This window comes from Giraffa tippelskirchi, chromosome 5 (genome assembly GCF_054371585.1).
Source record: "Giraffa tippelskirchi isolate mGirTip1 chromosome 5, T2T-mGirTip1v1.2.pri, whole genome shotgun sequence".
Taxonomy (NCBI): Eukaryota; Metazoa; Chordata; class Mammalia; order Artiodactyla; family Giraffidae; genus Giraffa; species Giraffa tippelskirchi.
Genome location: NC_137279.1, coordinates 28,120,020 through 28,140,029, shown reverse-complemented (window position 1 = coordinate 28,140,029; position 20,010 = coordinate 28,120,020). Strand labels below are relative to the sequence as shown.

Sequence of the window (20,010 nt, the reverse complement as noted above, 5' to 3'; positions counted from 1 at the left end):
CCCACAGGCATCTCTGAGATGATGCAATGAAGAGGGACGGGGAGAGAGTGACTGACTGACCTTGCAGGAAAGGAGCAGTCAAGCTCACTCACAGTGGTCTCTATTGTCCCACAGCCCAGAACCATGTCATCAGCCCCACAGGTGCGGCACGCGACCATGCTCCCTACCAGCAGGAGCAGTCCCACAGCCACAGTGCCCAGGTCCCCCAGCTCAGCCAGCAGCCCCAGATCTCCAGGCACCCCAGGCTCAGAGAAAGTGGCCTCCCCTCTGGAGTGCTCCATCTGCTTCTCGGGCTATGACAACATCTTCAAGACACCCAAGGAGCTCTCCTGCACCCATGTCTTCTGCCTGGAGTGCCTGGCACGGCTGGCGGCTGCCCAGCCCACAGGCCAGTCAGGTAGCGAGGCTGTGCCCTGCCCATTCTGCCGGCAACCCACAGCTGTGCCCGCTGCTGGAGCCCCTGCGCTGCGCACCAGCCGCCAGCTGCAGGCCCGGATGCCAGCGCACCTGCGGCAGGAGGAGCCCGTGTGGCTAGAGGGCACCAAGCTGTGCTATTACTCACCGCCCTCTGTGCCTAGCCCGGTGGAGCCTGGCTTGATGTGCGTGGACATAGGCCCAAGCAAGCCCGCTGAGCCTGCTGCACCTGCGCCCACCCCAAGCCCTGCCCACCATCGGGGACACCTGGCCCGCTGCTGGGCGCGCTGCAGGGACTGGAGGCGCGTGGCGCTCATCACAGCCCTGCTGCTTGTGCTTTTCTGTGTGGTCCTCTGGCCCGTGCAGTGTGCACTCAAGACTGGGAGCCTGCGCTGCCTCCCCCGGCCTCCCTCCACCACCGCCACTGCCGCCACCACCTTCTCACTCGGGTCCCTGGCGGACAACTAGCGTCACCACTCCCACCCAGCCCACCCCTCCAGGATCCCAGAGGAGCCCCCACATCTCTGAGGAACTCCACCCCATTCAGCACACACACACCTCCCCCCTGCTCTCTGGGGCTGGGTCCTACGGGGTGGACAAAATGGTCCCCAGAGCTTCCAAGAATCAGATTCCTATGGGCTCCAGAGACCACCTCCCTAACTCCCATCTTGCAGATGGGGAAACTGAGGCCCAGAAGAGACAGCTTGGCAAGGCCCCTCCCTGTCCACACTGTGAATAACTTGCAGGACCTACCCCTTGCTAAAAAGGGAGGGGACTTGCCACCCTCATCTTATTTTCACATTTCACCATGGTTCCTCGCTTCCCCAGGCAGGGCTGGCCCCTTCCCTTGGGTGGCCACGGGGACAGAGGGCAGTGGCAGGGAGCCCAGCTCCCCAGTGCCCATCCCGCCCGCCTGAATTGTACATTTTTAAATAAACTATTTTGTACCCACAATTGGTAAGGAGTCCTCACCCTCTGTGTTCTTTCCTGTACCATTAAGCCCCTCTCTCCAGAAAAGTCCAGTCTGCTCCTTCCACAAAGATTCTCAATCCAAAGGACACCTCCCGGACTGGACTCCCAGCAGCCCCTAGCGTGTGTGGCCCAAGTTCTAGGGGGTCCAACTCCAGTCCTGCCTGGGTTGTGGATGGGCTGGAGTGGTTCTGGGCTTGGCTGCCTCCTGGGGCTGTGAGGCTACCTGAGGAAGATAGGGAGGGCCAGGAGCACCTGGGGCAGGGGGTACCGGGATGGGGCCTTGGCCTCATCCAGAGTCCTCCTTCCCACCCTCACTGTGGTCACAACAGGCTGCAACCCCCAGAAGTCATGGTCCCACAGCCCTGCCCAGAGCCCTGAGTGGAGGGCTACAGGACCTCATGACCCCTGGGAACCAAGGCTCAAGGGTGCACAGAAGCGGAGGTGGCAACAACCAGCGTGTCCTGACAATCTACAGGCCCCGGGTTCCTCCAGCAGAGGAGGGCCAGACCTGGCTGGTGAAGCGAGCATCCTGGGGAACGGGCAGGAGTCCTGCCACTCCACCCCTCCCCCACCCAGTACTGCTATCAGTCCAGGAATCCTGCACCACCAGGCTGGCATGACAAAGAGAGGCCAAGCCGGTTCTGACTTGCATAGATCTCAGCCTCCTCATCCCTCACCCCAAAGCCCAGGACTTCCTGGTCCAACCAGCTGTTCTTCTGGCTCAGAAAGACCCTGGGGAACTGGGCCCAGTCATGGTGAACCACAGGCACCCTTTCTCCAAGCCCCAGCAAAGATGCAGAACTGAGAAGAAGGCATTTTACTGAGGAGACCAGAAAGTCACAGAGCCATCCATAATGGGAGGATGCCAGTGTGGACCACAAGCCAGTGACATTGCATCGTCACAAACGAGTCATGCTCTCATGGAGCCTCGCCCTCCTTGCTGTGGTCAGATGAACACGTCATATATTCCCTCATTCTACAAGCATTATCTACGCATGACTGCAATGTGACAGTCTGGGTTAGGTCTGGACGTGGCAGGATTGAGCCACTGCCAGGCCACAGCCTAGACCACTGCTGTAGGCAGGGCTGAGAAGCAACTCTGAAGGGGCGGGGTCACTCAGAAAGCAGGGAGAGGGTCACAAACGCTGGTGAACAAACTGGCACTCACTTGCTGGTCTCGTGTCCCACATACAGATTGACCCTTAGACATGTAGCACACATATGTCTTCACCGCAACGTGCAGGTGGTCACTGATGACCTCCCAAACTGAGTCAAACTGCAGCCCTGCAGCTCTGCCTCCCCTCCTCCAGGAGGACCAGGGCCACTGGATCTCCTGCCCGCCCCTCAGCATTTCTGGGCGTGCAGACCTGGTCAAGGAGGGTCTGAGGGGCAGACCCGGGACCCCACCCACATCCCCACCCCAACTCCGCGGCGCTCAGAGCTGGGCGCCTGTCTGCACAATCCTAAACAGTCCTTTGGAGGAACGCGGAGGCCGGCCTTGCTGGGCTCCAGCCTTCTTGCATGGCTCCCCTCGGGGCACGCGCACGAGGGGCCTTCACGGCTCTAGGCCTTGCAGGTTCTCATACTCGTGGCGGGAGGCCTCCCGGGTCCTGCGGGCGGAGACAAGAGTTCGACTGGGGCCCGCCCGCGATCCCGCCCCCTCGACTCGGTCACGCCCCCAAGCCAGGGCCCCTCCCCCGAGGCCTCCCTGTCCCCGCCTCCCCCGCCCCCGGCCGGGACTCCGCCCTCCACAGTCCCCACTCACGCCTCCGGCGCCCGGGACGGCGCGGGTCCGGGGCTAGTGCCGGGGTCGGCGGGCGAGACGCCCAGTTTCAGCGAGCCGCGCTCCTCTGGCAGCTCGCGCTGAGGGGAGGGGCCGCTGGTCACCATGGTGATGCCTGCGCAGGCTCCGCCCCGGCCCGGCCCCGCCCCCACCGGCTCGCGGAGGCGCAGCTGCTCGCCCTGGATGTACCGCTGCAGCGCCAGGTATACGAACTTGTACTGCGCCTCGGTCTGCACCATCCCCGAGCGCTGCCGCCGCACCAGCTGAATCGTCTTGGTGACGTCGATGTCGCAGCCTAACCCTGGGGAGGAGTGTGCTCAGGGCGAAGCGGGGCCGACAGGGAAGAGCGGGGCCGGCAGGGCGAAGGTGGGATGGCTAGATACAATGGGCGGGGCCGGCAAGTGCCGGGGGCGGGGCTACGTGGGGGCGGGGCCTGACTGGGGCGGCTCACCCTGCCTGCGAATGACGTCCACCAGGATGTCAATCACAATGATGGTGCCAGTGCGTCCGATGCCAGCGCTGTTGGAACGGACCAAGGAGGCCTGTGGCCGGTTGACAGGACAGAGCCGTGGCCCCTTCCCCGGTCGCACCTGTACCACTGGCCCCGCCCTGTCCCCGGTCGCACCTGCAATGGACTACCATGGGTCCGGCCCCCGGCATGCTGCTCTGGGCTCGGTTCACCTCATCCAGGAAGCTAAGGACGCCAGTGGGCTCGGCCGGGACGCCGTGGTCCGGCCAACCGAAGTACTGGTAGTGCTTCACTGTGTGCGGCGACTCCTCCTGGGCAGGGCGGGCTGGTGAGTGCCAGCTGGGAGGTCTGGGCTGTCCCAAGGGCCTCGGGCTGCTGTGACCCTTGGTTGGGAGGGGCACAGGGACTGAACTGGGGAGAGACAGGGCGTGGCCCAGCGGGGTTTGCCGGAAGGAGTGACCAGCAGGGCCCAGACACAGCAGGAGGGAGTGGGAGGAAAAGACGGGATTCAGGGCTTGGAGGACCTGCAGATGGCCCCAGGCAGCTCAGGTGCCTGGGGAAAGGAAGAAAGACGGTCTTGGAGAGGAGCAGCTTCCAGGAAGTGAATTCTATTTAGGAAGGGCCAAATGCAGAGGCTTGCAGGAGCCCTGGTGGTTATCAAAGGGAACTGGCCAGGAGGGAAATGTGCCTGGGAGAGGAACAGGCACCAATGGCATACAAAGAAGGCTGAAGGTACTGAGATGCCCAGGGAGGAACTGGAGGGAGAGGCCTATATGGGTGTGAGGCCACCCTGGAGCCAGACAGCTGGGCTGGGAACTTGCCTGACTGGGATCACTGTCCAGCAGGGCCCAGGCCAGGACTTTGCCCACTGGGTTGAGCGATGTGGAAGCCACCAAAGCCAGTGGAGTTGGGTGGAGGCTGAGCCAGCCCAGCGCAGACCTGGGGACTTCCCGAGCACGTCACCCTGGTCCCACAGCTCCCGAGGCCCTTCAGGCTCACCTGGTCTGGCCTCCACACCTGCAGCTCCCGCACACAATAGCCCTGGGCCCAGTGCTCAGCCATGTTGCACACATGCAGGAGGCCGTACTCTTGGCTGTCGTGCAGCTCTGGCCAGTATCGGAAACACTTGTTCTGGGGGGTGGGGGCATGGCATCAGCCATGCTGGAAGACTACCAGCACCCATGCCCCTCCTCCCTGAGGGGCACACATGGGGTCTCTCCAGGGCCCTCGCTGTGCCCCAGCATCTCTAAGACTGAAGAAGCAAAGCTGGGCCAGCACCAGCACATGTCCAGTGGGGCACACGGCAGGAGAGGGGAGTAACATGAGCCGGAGCTCCTACCCGGCCTCGCTCCACCTCCCTGGTGGTCATGACAATGACACGCGTGTTCTCCTGATGCACCATGGCCCAGAAAGCAGCCACTGTAGTCGGCAGACAGCCCTGGGTGGCGATGTACACCTTGCCCAGTCCATGGCCTGGCTTCTCTTCTGGGTCACTCTGAAAGGAGGTGGGGTCAGCTGCCTGCTGTTTTCAGGAATTAAAGTGCCAGAGGACCAATTCAAGTTGATGCAAATGATATGCAAAGTAGCCCAAGTGGCTCACACACAGTCCATGGAGGGTGGGAGGGGCTTAGGACCAATATTTAATCCAGCAGTTTCTGGATTGGCCCCTCTGAGGACCCAGTGCAGACTGCTGCACCCTCCCTGTGTATCTATTGTCTTTCCAAAGTCCACAGACCACTCCAGGAGCTCCAGGCTCATTATTATGGGGAATGGAGTGACCAAGGTTTGATTCATGTAGGCCACAGGTGCAGCAAGCCAAGTACCCACCCTGATGTAGTTGGCATTGATGTAGTCAGCTCCAGGCACTCTGTCATCCACATCACGAAGGATGACACGAGTGGTATCAACTGAGAAGGGAAGATGTGGCTCAGGTCTCCAGGGAAGAGGGATCCCCGCTGACCTGTGGTGAGCAGAGGCAGAGGACGAAGGGGCAAGAGAGGGCATTGCACCAGTGGTGGGGAGCGACCCCTGCCTCCACCCCCCAGGACCCCTCTGCCAGATGGGCCCTGTACTTGGTGGGTGAGGACCTGGTCCCCATGTGACCCCAGCCCCAGCCTCACAGGGAAGGATGTTCTTGTATCGATTCTTGGGCTTGTTCTCTGGCCGCTGGCCTTCCTTCCGGGGGTACAGGAGCCGGCATTCCTGCTGCTGCAGCATCTGGGGGAGTGGGGCTTTAGCCTGTGGCTCCGACCTTTCCCCAGAGCCCTCAACACCCGCCCTACACCCCCTGACCCACACCCCTCTGCTGGCCCTTGCCACAGCCCAGAGGACGGGAGTCTGAGGGGGGGCAGTGGGCAGCAGGCCGACACCTCGAACTCCTCCCAGAAGCCCTGCTTGGCCTTCTCGCTGGCATCCGTGGCCTCGCTGAGCTCCTGCACACGGCTCTCAATGCTTGCAGCGCTGATTCTTGTGGCCTTGAGGGGCTGGCAGGTAGAGGCTAGAGTCCAAGCTTAGCAAGGCCCAGTGGACCCCAGAGCACCCTGGCCCCCACACCCTTGCCTTCGGCCACCCTGCCCCAGCACTACCTGGTGCCCTTTTTCCCTGGTGGGGCTATGCCAGAGTCCCCTGTCCCCCAGAGGGAGAAGCTCAGTCAGACCCCAAGGTTCAGGTGCCTGGGGACATACCTGCCGGAGATGCACCACAACCCCTGACCTCTCCACCATGGGGTTCTTCCTGTAGCGCTCCACCAGATCTCCAAGGGTGTCGAACTGCTCACCACCTCCCACGTCGTACTTCCCATCTGGCTGTGGGGTGGCAGTGAGGGCCTGATGGCTGTCCCCTCCCCAAGCTACACCCCCCCTCCCCGCCTCTTACCTGGAAGTGGATCATGATGTGGGTGACACGCAGCTGGCGGTCCGCCCTGTCCAGCGGCTGCGTGAGTACTGACAGCACAAAGTCCCCAGGTTTGCTCTGACTCTCCCGAACCAGGAAGCTGCCTGGACGCCCTTTCTCTGTCAGCAGCTTCTCAGCCTCCTTCCCAGACAGATGCCCATGATACCACCTGGCCCAGGGCAGCACACGTGAGAAAGAGGCCCTGGACTGGCCAGGTGAAGACCACAGACCCACGAGTAGCTGAAGTCTCTGAGGCACAGACACCAAGAGAGACACATACCCACCCAGACCTGGCGCGCCCGGGCAGCACCTGCACCCAGGCCAACCTGAGTCAGCCCTGCCCACCTTCTGCAAGCTTCCTCCAAACCTCCTCCAACCCAGAAAGCGGCAGGAGGCGGGACCCACAGGCCCTGCAGGGCCCCAGGGTGGCCACCAGGTGGCAGCCTAGTCCTCAGCAAGGAGGGGGCCAGGCCGTCTCCCTAGGCCAGCCCCACCGGCTTCCTCAGCAGGTGCCGCTGGCTCAGGCCTCTGCAGTGCAGCCAGGAAACTGAGGCTGGGAGACATGCTCTCCCCAGGTCACCAGCCAGGTGGGCAGAGGGGAGGCCGGCTGCAGCTCTTCCACATGGATCCAACCCTGTGGCTGGTGCCTGGGACCTGGAGCACTGAGGCCAAAACCCCTGAGGAGGGAGTGCTTTATGCTCCCTCCACTCTGCCACAGTTGTGCCCAAGCCTGACCTTGAGTCCTGGGGGCAGAAGAAATCCAGAGGCCATGCCCATCAACCCCTGCCCCTTGGACCCTCGCACACACACAAGTGCGGACACAGATGTTGGCCAGATGCAGATGCAGCCACTCACCGTTCCGACGTGGGGTCCTGGCAGCCCAGCGGGTGCCGGAGCTCCACAGGGGCCCCGCCACGCTCTCGGAGCAGCCCCCCATGCTGGCCTGTGTAGTGCTGCACCAGCTCAGCCAGCGTTGCGAACTTCTCCCCTCCATACAGATCGTAGTAGTCACCTGTGTTCTGGATCTTGATGTGGGTCACCTCATCGTGGCGCCTGGAAGGGCCAGTGCACCAGCCTCCATCAGGACCACTGGCCCCGCCAACCACCCTCCTTCCCATGAGTGCTCAGCTTCCCGAACAGCCCCGGGGGTGTTCCTGTCCTGACATCTTGGCCTCTGCCATCCCTCTGCCAGGAACAGCCACAGTCAAGGTCAGGTCCCTCCCTTCTGCAGGTCTCTGCCCAGTCAGTGTCCAGGCCTCATCCTGGGTGGCTGGCACCCTGCCCCCATTTCCCCTGGAGCAGCCAGGACTGGGTTTGGCGACCACAGGCTTAACTCTCCCTTGGCCTAGTGGCTGAGGCTGGGGCAGCCTCTCAGGACAGACTTTGCCTCACCCCAGACCACCTCCCCAGGGGCTCTGAAGGACAAGGGGCTGGGCTGCTTCTCCCAGGTGCCCAGTGTGGCTGGGGAAGCCCCAGGTAAGAACAGAATGCCTGTCTCTCAGGTGAGGAAAACCTACCCTGAGAACTTGTCCCACCTGCTGCCTCAGGTTTAGCAGAAAACCCAGAAAAACCTGGAGTGCTTTTGGAAGACCTCCCTCCCCAGACCCTAGATTGACCTGCCTCATGCAGGGCGGACATGGGTCCGGCTGTCCACTCTGCTGGTCGTGGCCCCTCCTGCCCATCCTCCCTACACACTGGCCTTTTCAGGGCTCTGGCCAAATCTCCAGTGAATGGCATCTCCAGCAGATGGGGGTACAATCACGGCCACTGAGGCCCCTCAGAGGAATAAGGGGGTCTCACTGACCAGGGCCTACCTCACTGAGCCATCCCTGAAGGTCTAAGCGGCCCCTCCTGCCCAGGGGCCACGTAGCCAGGAGCACCAGGCCCCCCAGATCTTGCTAGGGGCAGAGGTCTCTGCTGCTCAGAATGCTGTCCACCAGCCCTCTGGGAGGACTAGGGAGCTTGACCCCCTGCTGTGCCCCCAGCTGAGGTTGTCCCCACCCCTTGAGGTCTGCTGAGGCTTCAGGCCTGTCCACCCTGCACCACCCACCCACCTGACAGACAGTGTGAAGCCTCCGGGGCAGCTCTTGCTGGGTCTTGCCAGGAAGCTTCCGTGCTGGCCACTGGACATGAGTAGCTGCTCAGCTTCAACTCCACTGATGTTGGGATGAAACCACCTGAAATGAAGAGGGAGAGCTGCTGGTGAGAGAGCTGGGAGATACTGGGCCATCCTGACCACACCCATGATGCCCGCTGGGGCCGCCCTGTGCCCACCCCCATCCTTGGGCTGTGACCACAGGGTCTGGGGTCTGTGGGGAAGGAGGTGAGGCTGGGAGCGGCCAGGGACATAGATGGGCAGAACCTTTCCCACAGTGGCAGGTGGGCAGGGCAGACCCTCCCCTCCCAGAAGGACACCAGCAGGAACCTCAGCTCAAGCCCTCTGCCGTCTCTCCTCCACTCACTGCCCACCGGGCGTCCCAGCTCGGCGAAAGGCACTCGGGATCCCCCATGACCACCCAGAGCCCCCTTCCTCCCCTCACAGCCCAGCAGCGGACCATGGTGGCCCCTCCCCTCCCACCTTCTCCACCCCTCTCTGTCCTGCCACCACCCTCTCCCGAGGCACCGTGGCAGACCTTGTCAGTCATTTGAGCAGCGCCCCTGGGAGAAGAGCACAGCCCGTAGGCCCAGGTCCACCCTCCACCTGCTGCTGCCCACCAGCCTCTGCCCCTCACCACACAAGGCCATACACCACAGGGCCCCCTGTACCAGCTGTTCTCTACTCCTGGCCCACATTGCGTGACTGAGACCCTCTCCCCTCACTCTTGGATGCTTAGTCTGCTTCATTGTTCTTCATAGCACTGAAAACCATCCTGACATATGTTACATATTTATTGGCTTGTCTATCTCCTACAGGAGGATTTAAGTTCCACAAGGGCTGAAAACATTCGCAAGAACACTGGAGTGGGTTGCCATTTCCTTCTCCAATGCATGAAAGTGAAAAGTGAAAGTGAAGTCACTCAGTCGTGTCCGACTCTTCGCGACCCCATGGACTGCAGCCTACTAGGCTCCTCCGTTCATGGGATTTTCCAGGCAAGAGTACTGGAGTGGGTTGCCATTGCCTTCTCCACAGTGTGTACACCAGGGTAGAAAACAGAGCCTGGGTATCAACAAACATACGTGAATTCAGAAGTGAATGATTAATGGACCAAAGGTGGGTGGTGGGTGAGTTGGGCTGGGTGGCTGGCAGGAACAGGTCAGGAAGGCCAGAGAGTCATCATTTATTCTGCTGGGGGTCCAGGCTGAGAGGGGCTCAACCCTGCCCCACTCCCACTGCTGCCCTGGGACCACCCTTCACAGTCGCCCCCATGAGATGGGGGGACAGGTCGGGGGCCCTCATCAGGGCTCCACAGGTGCCCATGCTGAGATCATAACTATTGTTTTTTTTACCTGGGAGGCTTCTTTCATCCAGTTAAGGCAAGAATTTCTGGGCCGGGGATTAAATCTACTCATGTGGTGGCCCCAGAGCATCTCAGGGCAGGGACCTGGCTCGACCCCCCAGCGGGACACTGTAACACAGTAACTGGACTTCTACTGGCAACAGTGTGTCTCCCACAGGGGTGCCAAAGGTCACTGCAGGAGGGTCTTGTGCCCTCTGTTTCAGAGGTGTGTGTCCCTGGCTCACTGCACAGATGACACACGGTGTCCAGGGTAGTCCTGCCCCCTGTCCTGCCTCCAGTGTGACACCAGGGCCCCTGACTCCAATTCTGCCACCTGCTACCTCCAGGGCCCATCCAGCTGTTCGCAGTCATAACCTGGGCACAAGTGAGGCAGGGGCTGGTGTGCCCTGTTCAGACCCTATCCTGTCCTGTCCTTGCAGATGACCCCAGACCATCCTGCTCCATTGAGATCTTTCTGGAGTGGGAGTCAGTTCACACCTCTCCTGGGTCCTCCAGCCCCTTCCTCTGCCTCATCCTGTTCTCCATTTGCCCCTACCGTCAGTGGCTTCCTTACTCCTCCAACAAGCCATCTGTGCTCAGTCTACACCACACTGTCTGATGCTCAGCCCAGGGCAGGTGTGGGGTGTGCAGGTGAATGGATCAAAACTCAGCATGATCATAATCCCAGTTCCTGAGTCACAGTGGCCACATTTTACTGCTGAAAGCCATGTGTGGCCAGTGGAGGCTGTTGACTGCATGTGGGAAAGAATCATTTCCACCATCACAGAAAGGATGGGCCTGCACTGGTCCACGCCGCTGAGTCCCCACAGACCAATTTCCCTGGGCTCTCAGGGTCTCCTCCAGCCTCCTGGGGCTGGTGGTCAGGTCTCCTCCAGGAAGCACGACCTCCACTCGGGAGTTCCCCACACTCTCCTAGTTCCCCACCTCACCTGGCCTGGGTCCCCCTCCTCCTTCTGACCCCATGGTGTTGGAAACTCCCCACTGTGCCCTCCATGTGTCTCCACATCCACACACCAGGGATCCAGCCCCACCTGGCATCTGAGCTTCAAGCTCACAGACACAACCCTTTTCAGCATCTCTGTCTGAAAAGGTAACAGCATCTCTGTCTTGACATTTCCAAGATTCAAAAGTCCTGACAAGGCCCCTGAGGCCCTGTTCCACACAGTCCTCACTTAGTGAAGAAAGTCACTGCCTGACATTACCCAGGTCCCTGCCCTCAACTCCCCAGCACTCTCCCAATGCTGCACCCTCTTGTCCTGACTTCCAAACGCCCAAGACCCAACTACTTCTTCCACTCCCCTGGGACGAGTGCCCACCGGCTCTTGCCTGGACTGCAGTATTGATTTCAGGCCACTCCCGGCTGAGCCATGGAAGACAGACGGGTTCTCAGAAAATACACGTCACATCAGAGCCGAGTAAGCCTTGTCAGTGGCCCTGTGTGGCTTTCAGGATGCTTGCACACCTCAAGGACCACCGCCCCCCCACTGGAAAACACCCTCCCATTTCGTTGTTCGTCTCTCTGTTCTCCAACCTCATCCCTCATCTGGCCACCTCTGGCTGGCCCTGCAGGCTATGGCTCATACTCCCTCCCTATTCATTTCCTGAGAGACGCACCCCAGCCCCCACCCTGCAGCACTGCAGGTGCATCTCTGCCCCTCCTTCCACGTGTGACAGCTGCAACAGCAAGCAGGCAGGTGTGTACAGGCTTCTGCATTTACCTGTCCCCCAGCCCCCACCATGTCTTCACCACCAGATGTGAATCACAGGGAAGGCAGGCTTCGTTCTGACCTTCATGGCTCCCCAGGGTCCACGTATTTGTTCTGAGAGGCCCAGAAGCTCAGGTGACCTGCCCGGGCCACCCAGCACTCCCATTCGGCTCTCTCTGGGGGAGGGAGGTATCCTGCCAGCCAGTCACTTCCTGGGCATGTTTTGGGCCTGGAGTCTTGAGCTCCCTCCCATGCTGGCTCTAGAGGGACAGTTTTGGTTGAGTAGTCTAGCAGGTGAGGCTGCCAGGGAAGGTTTCCTGGGGTAGGAGCTGCTGCAGGATGAATTCTAGGGCCAGTCACAGAAGAGCAGGCCACAGGGAAAAGGGTGAAGGCCTCCTGCTGCCAGAGACACTGCAGTGTGGTGGTGGTGGGGGGACTGGAATCCAGAGGAAGGTTTCTGACCCCCATCCTGGGGCCACCAACTCTGCTGAACTACATCTTGTCCCAGATGCCCACCCCGAGGCCCCAGCCGCCTCCAACTCCAGTTCAAGATGGGCGATGCCCAGAGTGTAGGGGTAAGGGTAGAAGGGACACCCAAGCCACAGAGCAGGGCGAAGGACACACTGTCCTTTCGGGGACTCTTGCTCATACTTTCTGTCCCTCTGTCCTCCCCACAAGCTGCCCGCGGTCTGTCATGTGGAAATCCCCAGAGGAGGGGCATCCTGAGCAGTCACAGCAGCTCACATTGCTGCTTGCCTGCAACCCCAGGCTGAGGCAGGCTTCACAACCCCCACCAGGCCAAGAGGTGGAGTCAGGTGTCCGGCAGGTTGCTGCAGCCACGGCCCTGGCTGTGGGGTGATAGGAGGTGGGAAGCTGCAAGTCCCATTTCCAATCTCCACACTAGGGTCACTTCTGTGTCGAAGGGCTCCCTGGTCTGTGGCAGGTCGGTGACTCAGTTCTGCCCTTGTCACACGGTCAGGCAGGTCCGGGAGAGGGGCAGGTGGGGTGGGCAGGATATACTGGGCTCCCCACCGAGTCAAACAGCTTGGGCCCTTCAAGGTCCAACTGAGTCTGGTCGGTGCTCAGGAACCCAAGAACAGCCCAGCCTGAACCCACTGGCCAGTGTCTGGTCCACCTTTCTGTGTGGCCTTGGTGTCTCATCAGATGGGACACCCTGGGACCCTGGGAGTTCCATGAATGGCCTGTGGACATGCTATATACACGGTACCTGCAGGATAGACATTGTTGGGATGATGGGAGATACACAGAAGAGAGGGGAGGGCCCCAGGCTGGAACTCCAGGGCTGAGGACCACAGAGCATGGTTAGTGTCTGTCTCCATCTCCCTACCCCTAGCCCCTCCTGATCCCTGTTTATGCAGGCCTGTCCTGTCTATGCAGAACTGAATTAACCAGAAACATGCTTTCCTCTCCAACCTGGAACACAGGGGGAACTCGAGGGGGCTCAGTAGCCCCCCATAGGACCCAGCCCCCTCCCAAGCACCGATATCAACACATCAAACCTCAGTGCTAGGCAAGACCTGAGCCCAGCCCTGCCCACAGCCGGAGTCCCGGGGCGAGTGGTGCCGATGGTGATGCCCGTTGACCCACAAACCACAGGGCAACGGGAAGGGGCCGCTGGGTGGGAGCACGGGGGGGGATGTGTTTCGCTTGGAATTTGGTTGGGCCTGCCCAGGCCTGATAGGGCTGTGGGCAGTGACCCGGGGTCAGAGGAGTGACAGTCCAGATGGTCATCACAGGGTGGGGCGGGAGGGTTGGCAAGGGCAGGCAGAGCCCCACCCGGGGCTTTCCCAGGCTGGCCCAGGGTCACATGAACATGACACAGACATGACCTTTTCTGAGCACCAGAACTTGCCTGGGGGACCAAGAAATGAGGCTCAGGGGAGCCTGAGGGTCATTCCAAACAGATCCCAAATGCCCTCCTCCCTGAGCTCCAGCTGGATGTTGCATCTTGGAACCACAGGGCTCTAGGCTGACAGGTTCTTGGAGATCAACTCACTTCCACTGTTCCTGAGCCTTAGAGGGCTGTTGGCCCTGCCAGAGGCCACCTTGCCAGGCCCACTACACACCCTATAGGGATTCTAGGGCCCTCACCACTGAGGCACTGCCTTGGACCCACAGATCTGATCTTGTCCAGCCCCTCACTGATCTAGGGAGTCACTCGGGGTCTTAGGGCAATTCCTCCTGTGACCTCCAGCCTCACCCAGCCCCAGAGAGAGGTGTTCTGGATGCACCAAGTGCTAGGAAGTGGTGACAAGCATCTCACACCTGTGAGGCTCCCCATTGACATCCACATCCAGCTAGAGTCTGAGCTCACAGGAGTGTGTGCACAACCAGGGAGTGGGGATCTGGTAGAAAGGGCAGGAAGTGCCCCTTCCTGCACATGCCCCACCTTTCCTCTTCATGGGGGCAGAGCTGCGTCCTGTCCCGGGTTGCACACACACTGCTGCCAGGGATCTCGCCCCTAAACCTGGCTCTTAGGAGAGCCTGGGAAGGGATGAGCCTACCATGCAGGCCAAGGGGCTTCCAGGATGCTCCCAGTCCTGAAACTGGGGAAGGGCGGACCCCCAGGTGGAAAACACCTCTGGTGGCCAAAAGGAAGGCAAGGAGTCCAGGAGAGTGAGAGAGAGAGGGTCTGTCAGTGACTGGACACCTGCTGTCCACTCTAGGCTCCAGCGGCTGCCATGCAAGAGCACCATCCATTCCCCAGGGGTCAGGGAACCTCTGACCTCCACCCAGGCCCAGCCCCAGGTTGAAAGAGTCCTTTCCACCGGCCAGGGTGAGGCTGGGCCTCACTGTACCGGGACCCAGGCATCTGGGCCTGGCTGTGGAGATGTCACAGGTCACATGTGGAGATGACACGCCAGAAGGTCAGGCCTGGGGGCCACCGGTCAGGAGCAGGAGACGTCCCGGGTCGCATCTCTCCCACACCCCCTGTCCGCACCCGTCGGCCCGAAGCCCATGTGGTGGGGTCCAGCGTCAGGCCACCGGGTGGCTAGGCTCACCTGCGCGAGGTCATGTCTGCTGGGCTCCAGCTCTCTGGCAGCTCTGAGGGGGCCCCGCCTACCCAGAGGGACCCGCCCATCATAGCCCCGCCCACCGAGACCCGCCCCGTCCGAGGAGCCACGCCCACCTAGAGGTACCGCCCCTCCATATCTCCCTTAAAGGAGCTGAGCCCTTGCTGGCAGGTTGGGTTAATAGCACTAGTTCCTAAGGTCGCTCCGAGCTTCAGGACAAGGAGTTCACACCATGTCACAGGCTCAGAGGGCACAGGCGCCAGGTGGCCCTGGCCAGAGCGGCACGGAAAGTGCCTCGTTGGGGTGCTTTCCTTCCAAGAACCTTTCTGGCTCCGCCTCTGTTCTGAGGGGGGAGGGGCTGCACTCCCCAACCCTGGAGGGAGGGGCTGGGAGCTAGAGAAGCGGGCGGAACAGGCCCCACCCGCCCAGTGTACCGGAGAGGACCCTGGGGCGGAGGTGGGAGCCCACCTGATAACTGGGTCCTTTCCTCTTACCCAGTCCTAAGTTGGGCTGCTAAGTTCCGTTCTAAGTTCCCTAAGTTCCCTTCTCCCACCTCTGCCACTCTTCCTATCCGATGCTGACACCTCTTTGACCGCCAGGCCTTTATTCCTGTTACAGATGCCCCTGCCAGGTCTGATTGTCCCCGGGGCCCACTGGCCAACCGCGTGGGGGCTCCACCCTTCCTTGCCTAGAGCTCCTAACTTTGGGATCCCCATTAGGAGCCTCAGGGCCTGCCCAGCACCCCACCCCCTCCCCTTGTCAGGAGTGGTACACCACACCATGGCTTGGAACCTTCTGCTGCTTGCAACCCCGATCCCAAATCCCCACCCTGAGCTCTTCCTCCTTATGCTCCTGACAACTTTGAAGGCCCTGCACCCTCAGCACTGGTTGCCCTGAAAGCCCCTCCTGGAAGCATCAGCTCCCAGAGCACCCATTCCTGGTCCTCCCAGCATGGAGGTCTCTTCTCCCCTCATTCAGCACCAAGCAGAGCCATCTACTCCCCAGTGTGCCTGGCCTCAGGCCAGACTCCCCTCTACCTGGTGGATTCCATTCAGGTGGCCTCAGCTTCTCAAACCTAGCCACTCCAGATGCCGCAGGAAGGCCCCCGCAGGTGCTTCAGCACCTCAGTCAGTCTTCTCCATCCCATGTCCAGCTCAGCACAGGCCCACCCCATCCCCACTGACCAGCGTTCCCCCCACCCCATCCTGACTCCCCTACAAGCCCCCTTTACCCTTAGTATAGCCAACCTGCTGTCCTCACAGGCCCCCTTCCCACCCTGCAGTCACAGACACACAGATGTAGGCAGATATGTGTGCAAACTTGCATACACATGCACACATGGCAGGACCTGCCATCCCTAAGGAGGCTACCTGGGGTGCAGGCCTCATGGACCCACCTGGCCAGCACCATGCACAACAGTGTGTGCACTCACTGCACAGGGTCTCCTTGCCAAAAGCAGCCCCCAACCCAGCACCTGTCCTCCATCCAGAGCCACCTAAAGGAGGTTGAAGCCTGCACGCCACCATGAAGCTGAGCATCATGGCGCTCTCAGGACAGAAACCAGCCAGGTGGGAGAGCGTAGGGCCAGGTGGGGCTGAGGGGAGTGGAACTGGTGTGGACACACACAAGCACCTGTTGAAAGTGTTCAGACTTTATTTCACGGTGATTGACACAGACACAGGTTGGAGTTAGTAACAGGACATATAAGGCTCCTCCAGCCTCTGAGCCTGACAGCCCAGGCCTGGCTGTGAGAGAGGCTGTAGGAGAGTTAGGGTTGTCACCCCCACCACGAGAGGTGTGGCAGCTGGGGGGATGGGACCAGATGAGACCTAACATTGCAGTTTAAGGCATTTCTGGCTTTGCAGCCGTCTCTGCCACCCCTGCACCTGCCTCTTGGCCTTGGTAAGACACCCAGCCTACTCCTGGTCACTTTTGGGTAAGGACAACCACTCCTCACCCCAGAACTGGACAGAAGGTTTTCTATGTGGTGTCCTCAGCTGTCCTCAGGCCAGGACAGGAAAGACAACAGCCCCACCACCCCAGGTGTCAAATAAAATCCATACCTAAAGACTCTGCGGTTGGTGGCCATGTCTGGACATGCATCCTTGAGAGGGAATGCTGGCCAAAAGCAAGCAGTCCACCATGTCACAAGTGGCCCTGCTCCTTCTCAGGGCTCCTCACAGGGACTTGGGTGGTGGGAAGGGGTCACAGCCACATCCAGGGTGGCTGGGTGGATGGGCAGGGCCAGCCGTGGGCCAGGGTGCCCTGAACAGGCCTGGGCTTGGCCTCTGCTCTCCAGTGCCCTGGGATGGGTGGGCACAGCTGGAGGGAGGGGCTAGCATGGCCCCAACAATGACATTGTTTCACAGGGTTGGCACATGAGGCCCGGGCTCAGCAGGCCCTGGTGAGGCTGGCCCCACCCAGCACAGGCAGGGAGGAGGGGCGGCTCAGCTGGAATCCAGAAAGGCCCCAGGCCTACACAGAGGAAGGGCCCCTCCAAACCCCACAGCACCTTGCTGCTCTAGGGACAGGCCTCGCCAGAGGGAATGTGGGCAACGTGTATATGCAAGGTTTGCCGACAGGCTGGAGAACACAGGGACCAGCACAAGTAGACACTGTGCACGGACAGCCTGAGAGGCCAGGACACAGTGTCCTGAGGCAGAGGGTCGCATCCCAAGGCTGCTGAGTGAGCCAAGTCCTCCATGTGCCGAGTTACCCTCCTGACCCTGAGAGTCCCTCGGCACCAAGTCCGTCTCTGCAGCTTGCCTGCCTCGTTAGGAGGGAGGCCGTGCCAGCAGTCCCTCCGGCCGTCACATAGGCAAGAAAATCATATCAAAAAAGCAACAAGTTTACAAAAATAGAAAATAATTACAACAGGGTGGGCAGCGGCTGCAGCGTGGCTCACAGGGCAGGGCAGGGCCGAAGCTCTGGCTTGGTGATGGCGTCCTCCAGCAGGTGCAGTGGGCGCTGGCCCACCACCACGTCCCGCAGGCAGCCCACGAAGCCTGTGCCATAGGCTTTGGGCAGGGCCTGGCCCGTGGGCAGCTTCTCCAGGCCACCTGCAGGAAGACAGAGGAAAGGTCACCAGGCCGTGACTCAGTGATGGGCACGTCGGGCACTGGCGGGCAGAAGGGCTAAATGACTAGGTGAGTTGCCAGAGGCCTGTCAGTGCCCTGGGGGGACCAGGTGACCAGCAGGTATGCTCCAGCTTCCTGGCCCCACCCTATTCTGGCTACAGCAGGGGCTAAGACAGGAGGGGAGGACCCCACCCCAACCCCAGCCCAGCCAGCCCGCCCACTGTCCTGGATGGGGCTGATACAGTGCCCCTCTTAATTGCCAGCCCCAGGGGGCGGAACCTGTCCCTCAGAGACCCTTGGCTGCCCCTCCCCTGGCCTCCCCCACAATCACTCACCCAGCCACAGGGCTCCATCTGTGTCCAGCTGCGTGGCCCCCAGCGGGGAGGAGCCAGTCACAGGGGCCTCATTGCCCACCTGAAGGGAACCTTCCCTCTGTTTCCTGGGGCGTGGGTGGAGGGAGGCCATCAGGGCTCCAGATCCTGACCCCCATCCCTTTTGTCCCAACACCACACCCTGGGGACTGTTACCCAGTGTCACCCTGGGGGCCACGATGGAACGGCACCAACCCCAGGAGAGCACCTGGTAGCCAAGGGCAGGGGGACCTCCTGTGAGAAAAGCATTGCTGGAGGGGCAGCCAGATTCAGATCAGCATCTGGGCAGAGCAGGGACTCCCCTTTGAAATCAGGGGTTTCTTGGCCATCATTGCTTCTCCTGTACCCTCTTGTCCCTCCCTCCTCATTGGCAGTGACCTCAGATTGGGCCACCACCAGCCCTACCTACCACCCCTCCCCCCCGACACACACACCAAACTCCTACCCTGGCCACGAGTGGCCAAGCATGCCCTGGCCGGGCAAGTCCAGACACCACCCGCTGCTATTCTTGGTGGCCCCGGGCTCCCTGCTGACCTGTGTGCCCTGACCCGCAACCAGCGGTTGGTATTGACTGGTACGGTGGAGCGCAGCACCACGGGCTGGGAGCCCAGGTCATAAGCCAGCTGCAGCCGTCCGTCCACGATGGCCAGTGCGATGTAGTCAGCCCGCTCTGTGGCCTTGCCACTCCACAGCACCAGCCCCTGTGTGGCCTCAGTGCGCAGGCTTAGCTCAAAGTGGTTGCTCTGGAGTGCCTTCTCACTAGTGGGCAGAGGGCTGGTCAGGACCTCTGGGAAGGTGGTGGGGATGGGGCAGGGGAGGGAGGAAGGTGAGGGGTATGACTCCAGAGGCCATAAGGGCAATGATGCCACCAGAGCAGCTCAGTGGGCAGGTGGTGGACACGGCCAGTGGGACGAGAGACAGATGGTGGGGCCAGGTCAGCGATCAGAGAAGTGAAGTGGACAGACAGAGGGAGAGATCGACAGAGATGCTTGGGGAGATGGGAAGGCAGTGGGCAGACAGCAGGGGCCAGGGGCCACTGCTCACCTGGGATGGGCCCCGGAATCCAGAGTTTCAGGGCTTAGAAGCAGGAAGAGAGGGAGGCAGGTGAGCAGGGGGGCAGACAGGCTACAGCGCAAGGTGGGGCAGGACCCAGCAGCAGCCCTCCCCACACCCCCTCTTCATCAGTGGAAGGTGGAGGAGCAAACATCCGTGGAGAAACACTGGCCCCACCCACCCCAGAGCCCTGGCAGTGACACACGTGCACATACATGGGCAGACACAGAGCTGGTGGGCATGGCCCAGGCCAGGTGCAGAGGGAAGAGCTCTGACACGTGGCATGGACTAGCGACCGAGGGCCCCTGACTGGGAGAGAGCCCTGGATGGGCCCCCACACATGTGCATGTGCACATGCTTGCACACCGTGTGGTGCCCTGTGGGGAAAGGGCTTGGCTGCAGGGGTTGAGGGGGAGACTGGCATCCAACAAACATCCCGGAAAGGGTGATTCCCTACTTCCAAGCTAGGAAACTGAGCCCCGTGCAGCACCCCACAAACCCCCATCCTTCTCCACTGGGGATGGAAAGTTCTGCCCTAGCACTCGGGATGTGCTGCCAGGAGGGAGAGGAGCAGAGGACCAGGAAGTGGACTATTGGTGACAGTGGAGGTGGGGCTACTTACGCTGGGATCTCATTGGTCAGTTCGCTTGGAAACAAAGAGACAGAGACAGTGAGAAGGAAGGAGGGTGGAAGAGAGGCAGAGGTGGGTTCAGAGCAGCGGCAGGTGTGGAGTGTCATGCATATGGTCCTGTACAGCTGGGCAGATGGGACGGAGGGTTG

At 61.0% G+C, this 20,010-nt stretch overlaps 4 protein-coding genes across 17 annotated transcripts in view; 2 read left to right on the top strand and 2 right to left on the bottom strand.

The window, feature by feature from the left end:
* The window catches only part of C5H1orf159 (chromosome 5 C1orf159 homolog), a 32,452-nt gene extending 31,084 nt beyond the window's left edge, over positions 1-1,368 (top strand). For 4 of the 5 annotated variants that reach the window (XM_081488162.1, XM_081488161.1, XM_081488159.1 and 1 more), the window contains one exon: positions 115-1,368. The gene's annotated coding sequence lies outside the window, so the exon portion shown is untranslated. The remainder of the gene's footprint in view (positions 1-114) is intronic. The other variant, XM_081488163.1, reaches the window with a different exon arrangement.
* On the top strand, positions 124-1,368 carry RNF223 (ring finger protein 223). Its single transcript, XM_081488167.1, has one exon. It carries the CDS (start codon positions 124-126, stop codon positions 880-882), a length of 759 nt encoding a protein of 252 aa, XP_081344293.1. The 3' UTR covers positions 883-1,368.
* An 820-nt stretch (positions 1,369-2,188) lies between these two features.
* On the bottom strand, positions 2,189-14,762 carry LOC145505618 (tyrosine-protein phosphatase non-receptor type 11-like). 8 transcript variants are annotated; one of them, XR_014053156.1, is made up of 15 exons: positions 14,718-14,762; positions 8,585-8,707; positions 7,386-7,583; positions 6,513-6,699; positions 6,323-6,442; positions 6,008-6,121; positions 5,759-5,855; positions 5,466-5,545; positions 4,978-5,133; positions 4,638-4,769; positions 3,795-3,949; positions 3,621-3,688; positions 3,359-3,470; positions 3,152-3,249; positions 2,189-2,996 (listed from the first exon to the last, which is right to left on the bottom strand). XR_014053156.1 is itself a non-coding variant. In XM_081488154.1 (14 exons), the coding sequence occupies exons 1-14, from the start codon at positions 14,729-14,731 to the stop codon at positions 2,942-2,944; spliced, it is 1,845 nt and encodes a 614-aa protein (XP_081344280.1). In that variant the 5' UTR covers positions 14,732-14,762; the 3' UTR covers positions 2,189-2,941. The 8 variants fall into 8 exon arrangements, 5 of the variants coding, with proteins under 5 accessions (XP_081344280.1, XP_081344281.1, XP_081344283.1 ...); XR_014053157.1 differs by having other exon boundaries at positions 3,383-3,470; XR_014053159.1 differs by lacking the exon at positions 6,008-6,121 and having other exon boundaries at positions 3,383-3,470.
* Positions 14,763-16,364: 1,602 nt separating this feature from the next.
* AGRN (agrin) overlaps positions 16,365-20,010 on the bottom strand; it is a 32,126-nt gene continuing 28,480 nt past the window's right edge. For 2 of the 3 annotated variants that reach the window (XM_081488148.1, XM_081488149.1), the window contains exons 34-36: positions 18,712-18,936; positions 18,142-18,245; positions 16,365-17,788 (exon numbers count right to left, since the gene is read on the bottom strand). In XM_081488148.1, the coding sequence (XP_081344274.1) occupies positions 17,631-17,788; positions 18,142-18,245; positions 18,712-18,936 (487 nt within the window). In that variant the 3' untranslated portion in view covers positions 16,365-17,630. Of the gene's footprint in view, positions 17,789-18,141; positions 18,246-18,711; positions 18,937-19,221; positions 19,255-19,852; positions 19,877-20,010 lie in introns of all 3 variants that reach the window. The other variant, XM_081488147.1, reaches the window with a different exon arrangement.

What these genes read in the sequence shown, in the direction of transcription:
- LOC145505618 (XM_081488154.1), bottom strand. An exon ending in GGCTTCACACTGTCTGTCAG is followed by an intron (nt 7,584 to 8,584) that starts GTGGGTGGGTGG and finishes TGGCCCTTCCAG; the next exon opens with GCGCCACGATGAGGTGACCC. An exon ending in GCTTCTGGGAGGAGTTCGAG is followed by an intron (nt 5,856 to 6,007) that starts GTGTCGGCCTGC and finishes CCACTCCCCCAG; the next exon opens with ATGCTGCAGCAGCAGGAATG.
- RNF223 (XM_081488167.1), top strand. Translation starts at nt 124, where the DNA reads ATGTCATCAGCCCCACAGGTGCGGCACGCGACCATGCTCCCTACCAGC.